This window comes from Cystoisospora suis (genome assembly GCF_002600585.1).
Source record: "Cystoisospora suis strain Wien I chromosome Unknown contig_2670, whole genome shotgun sequence".
Classification (NCBI taxonomy): Eukaryota; Apicomplexa; class Conoidasida; order Eucoccidiorida; family Sarcocystidae; genus Cystoisospora; species Cystoisospora suis.
In genome coordinates, this window is record NW_027155467.1 from 1,817 (window position 1) to 10,485 (window position 8,669).

The 8,669-nt window shown below is 41.9% G+C and overlaps 3 protein-coding genes across 3 annotated transcripts in view; 1 reads left to right on the forward strand and 2 right to left on the reverse strand.

The window, feature by feature from the left end:
• Positions 1-3,417, reverse strand: part of CSUI_005506 (uncharacterized protein) — a gene marked incomplete at its 3' end in the record, with an annotated part of 4,906 nt that extends 1,489 nt beyond the window's left edge. The window contains exon 1 of the mRNA XM_068065682.1: positions 749-3,417. Within this exon, the coding sequence (XP_067922340.1) occupies positions 749-1,427 (679 nt within the window). The remainder of the gene's footprint in view (positions 1-748) is intronic.
• Positions 3,418-4,865: 1,448 nt separating this feature from the next.
• CSUI_005507 (ef hand domain-containing) lies at positions 4,866-8,665 on the forward strand (the record flags this gene model as incomplete). Its single annotated transcript, XM_068065683.1, has 5 exons — positions 4,866-5,348; positions 5,895-5,972; positions 6,420-6,554; positions 7,164-7,481; positions 8,522-8,665. Coding segments are annotated over exons 2-5 (660 nt in total), but the record flags the coding sequence as incomplete, so codon positions are not given.
• Positions 5,968-7,816, reverse strand: CSUI_005508 (uncharacterized protein). Its single transcript, XM_068065684.1, has one exon. It carries the CDS (start codon positions 6,735-6,737, stop codon positions 6,504-6,506), a length of 234 nt encoding a protein of 77 aa, XP_067922342.1. The 5' UTR covers positions 6,738-7,816; the 3' UTR covers positions 5,968-6,503.
• Positions 8,666-8,669: the final 4 nt, after the last annotated feature.

The following is an 8,669-nucleotide window of genomic DNA, read 5'->3' on the forward strand; positions in this document are numbered from 1 at the left end:
AGATAGGTGAATAGATTAACGACAGATAAATTAAAGATAGATAGATAGATTAAAGATAGATAGATAGATAGATCAAAGATAGATAGATGAATAGATTAACGATGGATAGATGAATAGATTAAAGATAGATAGATTAAAGATAGATAGATGGATTAAAGATAGATAGACACGTCGGTATACATCGATCATGTAGAGACTTGCTTTTTGGAGATCTACGGAGAAAGAGAGAAAAGAAGTATCTACATGTGTATGAAGACGTTTAGAAGGTAAATAGAGAGATGTAGACAGTTTCTTGTCCGCACGTTCCTATATACAGAAGAATACATCTCTCTCTCCCTTCATGCCTACACGCATATATATTTATATATATAGATAGATACAGATATATATATGGGTCTATATATATACATATATAGGTGTATATCTTTATACCGCCCATGGGTAGAAATTGATAGATTGGAGACGTCGTTCTTCTTTCTCTCGTCTGTATCAAGCAAGATCCATCCATAGAGAGAGAGACATCCCCCGAGGTGTCTCTATCTGTATAGCCACAGAGAGAGATATCGTATAGACATTCTTTCTTTCTTTCTATCTCCCCTGTCTCTCTCACTCTCCACCCCCAAGAGAGGGAGTCTGCGCTTCAGCGACCTATGAGCTAAGGAATTCCTCAGAAAGATCTACCGAAGCGACATGAGAGGATGGAAAGAAGCGAAAGAAGTTTCTGTTGATAAGGAGTCTTCTCACTTACTTGCGACTTGAACAGCTACTAGCTGAAAATACTCTTGATCTCCCACACATGCACCAACACATCCAGCTCCTCCTCCTCTTCTTCCTCCTCTCTCTTCATCTTCCTCTTCATCCTCTAGGATATTCGGGATTTGTGTATAGTAAAGGTTCTTCTGTCCTGTGCGGATCATCTCGATGGTCTCTGAAGGCGTTCTATAGAAACCTGTAGAAGAAGAGGAGGAAGAGAGAGGGGGGAGATTAAAGGCTGCCGAAGAAGAAGAAGGAGACCGAGGGGGGGAAGAAGAGAAAGAAGTAGACAGGAGTCTCTTTCCTGGTAGAGAAACACCTGAAGAGAAGACTCGACCCTTCAAAGTCGACGAAGAAGAAGAAGAGATTTGATCTTGTTGAGGAGAATGGAGAGAAGAACGTTGATAAGAAGACGATGCTTTCAAGCTAGGATGATGCTCTAGAATCCTTTCTTGCTCCTCTTCTTCTTCTTCACGGCAGTGCTTCTGGCTACTTGACACTCCATGTAAGCGAGAGAAATCTTCTTGAGAAGAAAGAGAAGATTCCTTATAATGAAAAGAAGAAGAAGAGGAGGAAGAAGATTTTGCCTCTTCTATGAAAGGCGAGGATTTCGAAAGAAGAGCTTTCCCTTCACAGTCCCCCTCATATCGGAATTGCGAAGAAACCTGAGCCATCGTGACGATAGACAAGAAGGAAGGAGACAAGAAGAGAAAGGAGAGAAGAGAAGAAGAGAAAGAAGAAAAGAAGGAAAACGAAAAGCAGAGAGGGAAGGAGAAAGGAAAAGGGGGAGTAAGAAGAAGAAGAGAGAGGAGAGAAATGACGAAAAAGGAGAAGAAAAGAGGAGAGAAAGAAGTTGAGTAGAGCAGGAGAGGGAGGAGATAAAGATGAAGAGAGAATGAACGAGAGAAGAAAGAAGAAGAGAGAGAGAAAGAAATGTGATTTGTGATGAAGAAGAAACTTCTCTTCAGAGTGTTACGGGAGAAAGAAAGAGAAGAGAAGAACTGATGTGCAATCGAGAGGAGTGTATATACACCCGAGTGGTCATGAACACCTTATGAGGTGTAATGAAAAGGCTATGCGACATAAGAAGAAAGAATATGATATCGATATATACATACATATATCGAGAGATGGATATGTATATACATAGATAGATAAGGATAGACAGATAGATGACGAGAGAGAAGGGAAGAGAATATCACATTGAAAAGAAGAGGAAGAAGATTGATAGAATGACACGGAAGAAGGAGCAGGGGAGAGGAGAGAAGGAATCTTGCTTCAACGGAATGACCATAAAAAGCATCTGTGCGTACACTGCGTGAAAACGTTCTTCTTCTTCTTCTTTCGCTGAGGCGGGTAAGGCTCTATCTATACAACACGAAGACTCGCCAGGAAAGCTCACGAGACCTCCCGACCTCCTTCTTCTTCTTCATTCCTTTTCTACCCCTCGTTATCTGTAGGCTGGAACAAACGGAAGGTGAAGGAATAAGAGAAGGAGAGAGGGAAAGAGACAAGAAGTTCGTATGTCTATTCTATTCTACAATACGGAGAGAGGGAAGAGGGAGAAGAGCCAAAAAGAAGAAAAGACGTGGAAGACAGAGAAAGAAGAAGGGAAGAAAAAAGTCGAGAGATGAGAAAATAGAGAAGAGAGAGAGAGAGCCTTGGAAGTCTGTATTCTTCTTATTCTTCTTTAACGGGGAAGAACTTCGTAGAGAGTCGTCATGCTGGTGGGTTATGCACGACGGGGGCGTGTATCTATCGTCATCATCTTCCTATCTATCGATCCATCGAGAAAGAGAGGACTGAGGCTACTCTTGTCCATGAGCAGACAGCCCATTTGAAAAGCAAAAGAAGCGAATCGATCTAGAAAAGAGAAGAAAGAAAAAAAGGAAAAGGAGAAGTTTGAGAAGAAGGCGTTCACCCAAGCACAAGAAGAGAGGGGAACGAAGACGGCAGGCGAGGCCGTACGGTAGGGCAGGAGGCCCCCACGCCGGGGGGTGTGAATTTTGCGGAGAAGTTGCGGAAGAGCTTTACTTTCTTCTTCTTTTTCTTCTTGAAGAGAACACCCCTTTCATTCCTTAGAGAATATTTTTGCCTCTACTCTTGCCAAGAGAGGGCAGCCATGACCTTTCAAGAAAAACTGAAGACGAGGGCATGGAAGACTACTCTATGTAGTAGGCAACAATACCCAAGGGATCCCCCGACCGCTCAGCAGCACACACGGCCGCTGATCGATCAATCGAGCAGACAGACAGACAGACAGAGAAAGAGAGAAGAAAGGACAGACTATCAATCGATATTTCTACATCCAGAAGTCAAGCTATCATTCATAGAGTCACTTACTTTTTCTCTCACTTCGCTTGCCTCTCAACAACTGACTACCTTAGTCTTTCAGATGGCAACCTTCCTTCCGTCTTTCTTTCCTCCTTCAAACTTGTCTATTCTCTTCCTTGAAGGGGCTCTGTCTTTGAATGAAAGAAGATTTGTGACCGGAATGAAATTGGGGGAAAGTAAAGGTCTTTAGGTACGAAATCTTTAGTTGAGAAAGGAGAAAGACGATTCTCACGGGAGACAACGGCCCCTGCGACCGTTCCTGCGGGCTGTCGTCGTCCGGTCGTTCTCCTCCCGCCTCACCCGTCGCGCTTGTGCACGCAGAGATCGTGCGTGGTAAGGCGAGATGAGGAGATGAGAGACAGAAAGAAAGAAAAGAAAAAGAGAGAAAAAGAGAGGTGAAGAAGGAGGAGAGAGAAAAAGAAAGGGAGAAAAAGAGAGGGAGGGAGAAAGAGAGAAAAAGAGAGAGAGAGATGGCTTGGAGACGGAGAGAAAAGAGGTTCTGGAGGCAAGACAGAGGAGCCCCATGTGTACAGAAGAGAAGAGAAATGGAGAAGAGAACATTCTGCAGATTTGAAGAATATCTTGTAGACCCAAGTGAACAAGACACTTTAGGTGACCTCCCCCGTCAGCTCCGTGGAACGTAGGCTATACAGGGAGAGGACAGGAAGGAGAAAGAGAGAGAGAGCACTGACGTGATTAAACAGAAGGCTTGCTTCTTTTGCTCTTCTCCTCTTGGCATTTATCTCTCCCCTTCTGAAGTGGCTATCTGCATAAAAAGAGAAAAAGAGAGAGAGAGCGAGAGGTGTTCTTCTCTCGCCCGACTGAAGGGTGACGTGCACTGAGGAGGTTGCGGTAATTTCTTTGCAGTGAAGTAGAGGAAGCTGGCTCAACAGAGAGACCTGAGTAGAGATACATCTATCTCTGCCAGTATCTTTCTATGTATCTATACATGTACTACACACATAAAGAGTAAGAGAGCTACATAGAGAGAGACAGTTGACACGAGACGGCTCTATGAGAAGTAAGAGAATCTCCGTAAACCTCATGAAAGAGAGACGCCAGTGAGATGAGTAGAAAAAGAGGAAGAAAGACGAGGAGAAAAGAGCTCCTTACAAAAGGGATGATCTAGCCCAGACGAGCTTGGGTAGGACGTATATAATAATATTACAAGATCACTTGCGTATACACATATACATATCTATATGTATATGAAGGGATGTGCGTCGCTGCTCTTTAGCTCTATCAAGAAGATAAGTGAAAGAAGAAGACTCAGAGGTGAACAGAAAATGAAAGTCGGTAGGCACAACAGTCCATATCACGAAGCCTATCAATGCATGTATACATAGATAGAGATGTCAGGCTTATACTGAGGAACCGAGAAATGTATCTCGCTCTTGTAAGAGAGGAGAGAGAATCTAAAACGACAGGGACATTGCGAAACTTCTTTCATCTTTCAAGAGGAGCATGGGGGTGTAAGGAAAAGCACAAGAGCTTCCACGTATCAATCTAAAATATAAAAATGAGTAGACAGAGAAAAAGGATGAGTAGCTACTATTCACCTTTGTCTCCTTCCCTCTTCAAAGGACGGGAATCCTGTAGACTCCAAAGGATACGTTGACGTAGAAAGACGCCTCTATCTATCTATCTATCTTCAATCTATCTATCTATCTTTAATCCATCTTTAATCTATCTTTAATCTATCTATCTATCTTTAATCCATCTTTAATCTATGTATCTGTCTTTTACCAGAGTGTTGATCTGCATGTGTGTGTCTTTACGTGCCTGTGTATCTAGCTTTCTCTTTCCTCGTTCTGACTTCGTCTGTCTGCTTTTTCTTTCTTTCATGTCTTTTTCTCTCTCAAGGACGTGAATGGCAAGGCAAGATTCTTTCTTACTTTTCTTATTCTCTCTACATCATACGACTGAAGATATAAGGTGTATTCTTTTCTTTCTCCTTCTCCTCTTCCTTCTTCCTTACATACAGATTTAGATAGATAGATAGATAAATAGATAGATAGACATAAAAGCTAGATACATAGGCTGATAAAATAGAGCTAGATTAGAGATAGATAGGCATAGATAGATAACTGTGAGTTGTATCAATTAGGACTGCATCTTACTACGGCTTTGCTCTTCATTTTGTGTTTCATTTCTCGGGTGTATGTACACCATCCTGCCCATTCTGTAGGCAAGCTCAAGCGCAGTTGAAGAATGAAAGAGAATCTCTACAGAAAGAAGAGAGAGAAATCGCTGAACTTAAGGTAAGGAGATCTAAGTCTATCTATCTGCATTTGGCATGCAGGTCTTTATTTAGGGAAAAATTAACGATGTAGAGACTGCTTGAGTCAGCTAGCTAGCTAGCGAGTTAGCTAGTTAGGCGTCTGCCTATGTGTGTGGGTGTGTGAGTCTTCTTCTTCTTCTTCCTTATGTAGTCGTCGAGACACAAGGTTTTTCTTCCCTTTACTCTATATATACATACACATACATAGTAGAGGCATGAGTGTGTATGTACATATGAATCTCCATGTTATCTCTGTATCTCTATATACGTCTATGTCTCTGTAGATAGGAATCTGCAGGCATAAAACTACCCACCTATCTACATGGATGTATGAATCTCCATGTAGGCATGCATCTCTATGTATATAGATATTCATATGCTATAGACATACACACTTCGAGATACGCGGGTCTGACGAGTATAAGAGAAATAAAGGAATATGTTTTGTGTACGTGTATCTATCTCCTTTCTTTCTTTATCTTCATTTTCTTTTTCTTCATTTTCTTTCTCATCTCTTTGTTTGAAGGTTCTGTTAGATCGAATGAGACGCGAGAAGTCCGACGCGCAGTCGAAGAATGCGCTTCTCCAAGAAAGATTAAGACAGGTACAGCCGACCACGTCGACCTCCTCCTAGCATACACAAGGCAATACCTCTTCTTCTTCATTCTTTTTCTTCATATCGTTAGACACCTTCTAATCGCAGCGCACGCAAACACACACATACACAAGACTACCAAATATAAGAAACTTGGAAAAGAACTCTGAAGAAAAGACTCTCTCATTCCCTCTCTCTCTCTTTGCCAGTACTCGAAAAAGCATGTATAGATAGCAGCTATATAGGCGTAGATGACGCAGGAGTCCATCTACCTTGCAGAGATGCACTTTGAACGAGGAGGGGAGCTTTTCTGCTTTTCTCTCCTCTCCATGTCCTCTCGTCGCAGATCAAGAGACAGAGGTATCAATGAAGAAATGATCTCTTTCTTTCTTTCCTAGTCTTTCTCCATCTTTGCTCCTCTCTTTTCTTTCTTGATCTCTTTTCTCTCTCTCTTAGGCAGATCAAGATAAGGCCATTCAGTTTGCCTCTATAGATGGCTTAAGGTCTCAGACGTGGAGTGTGAGAGACGAACGGCTAAGACTAATGGAAAAGAAGCAGAACCTCCTCGCCAATCTTAACCAAACCGCGCAGGTAAATCTCCAGAAAAATAGAAAGAGAGAGAGAGAGATCTACTAGACGGAGAACACGAAAGAAAGAAAGAAAGAAAGAAAAAGAAAGAAAGAAAGAAAGAAGAGAGGAAGGTAGTTCATCTATTTCTTCTTCTTCTTTTCTGGGGAGTTTCTCTTCCTTGGTATTCTTCTGTCTGTTTTGCATTCCTCTTCTCTTTCTTTTCTTTTAGGAGATCCATTCGTCTTCTATTCTACACTCCTTTTCCTCTTCTTCTCTTTCCTTTTCCAGTCGCTTCTTCTTTGCTCTTTCTTTACCCACTGTAGCTTTCCATTGGATTATCTTCTCTCTCTCCATCTTTCAGACGGGAAAAAGCAAGGAAATTTAGCCCTCCAGTTGTTTAAGAAAAGTCTACTTTCTTACTTTCTTAATGGTTTTCACTGGAGTTTTTTCTCCCTTGCATGCAGTGCATGTGATGCTTTCATGCAGTGTATGTACACCTCATCGTATGCTCAGAGATCCTACTACTTCGATTTCTTTCTTCTCTCTCTTCTCTTCTCCCATCTTCATTGTTTTTCTCTTCTTTCTTCTTTTCTTATCCTTTCTTCTCTTCTTTTCTTTTTCTGTCCTTAGCAAACAGTCTTGCGACTTCAAAACTCCTTTCCTTCCACGCCACCCTTAGCTCTGGCATCTCCTACACTTGGAGGGATTTCTTCTTCTTCTTCTTCCGCAGGAGGGGGGGGGGTGACTGCTGTGATGGTCAGAAGAGATTCGAAGGGCGTGCGTGCGGGAGGGGGAGGCCTCGACGGATCGAATCTTAAGATCCTCACAGGGAGAGCAGGAGAAGAAGAAGAGAGAGAAGAGGAAGAAGAAGAAGAACTAAGAGGAAGGGCGAGAAATGGCTTTCTTCACACTTCTCTCCGATCAACGCGGTACCCCGCTCTTGTTGACGTAAAAAGAAGAAAGAAATAAACAAAGAAAGAAAGAAGGAAAGAAACAAAGGCATGATGAGAAGAGAAGATGAAGAGAGCAAGAAGAATTATCGTTACTCCGTCACTGCTTCTCCATACTCATGTATAGATGATATCTGTAGGGAGAAGGAGAGCGAGAGAAAGATAGCCAGCCTATGAAGACACTCCCCTCTCTCTCTCTGTGTAGATATATAGACAGAGAGCAACAGAAATAGAGTATTTAGACATACATAGAAAGAAAAGAAATAGATCTACTCCACATAAACGTATGTGAGATATTTAGAGAGAGAGTGTGTATACTTCTTTTCTTTCGTTCTGTCTCTTTTATCGGGTATAAGAAGGGAGAAGTCTTCTCTCCTTTAAGACTTCTCCTTTCTATTCTCTCTCTCTATATATATATAGATATATATGTATTCATATGTGGTACACATTCTCTATATACCTCAGCGCCGTTTCCTTGAAGTCCTGCACAGAATCTAGACATCTATTTGCCTATGTATGCCTATCTAGATATCTATCTATCTATTTCTATGCATGCACATAAAGTACATGCGAGATAGATCAAAACATGCAGATGAACGTATCCGGGTATCCGTTGATCGATCTATCTATCTAACTTGTCTATCTTTAATCTATCCGTTCATCCATTTGAATCTATTCACCTAGCTTTAGTCTATCTTCGATCTGTCTAGGGGTGAATGGCATTGCAGTGAGTTGTCACGTAGAGAAGAGAAAAGAAGAAAGGAGAGAGAGAAGAAGTAGAGGAGTGTTAATGAAGGTCTGGAGTGTACGTACACTCTCATCATGCTCTTGTGTTTCTTTCTCCAGCTGCGAGGTCTTCTGTTGTAGACCTCTCTTTTCTACTACTACTACTACGACTACGACTCCTCTCTTTTCCTCCTCCCACGTCGATTTCCTACTATCCTTTACATCTACCTCTCTCACACTGACAATTCTTTCTCACTCTTTCTTTCTTTCTTTCTCACTCTTTCTCTCTCTCCTTTCTTTCTTTCTTTGTAGGCTGTAACGGCTCCTAAGGGTTCTCATGACCTCTCTAGGAGCATGAGAGATGTCTCTTCTTCTTCTTCTTTGGGTCTCCCGCCCACGTCAAACAGTTTAGCTCAGTGGAAGGTTTTCTCGTCTGTCCCTTCTTCTTCTTCTTTTCATC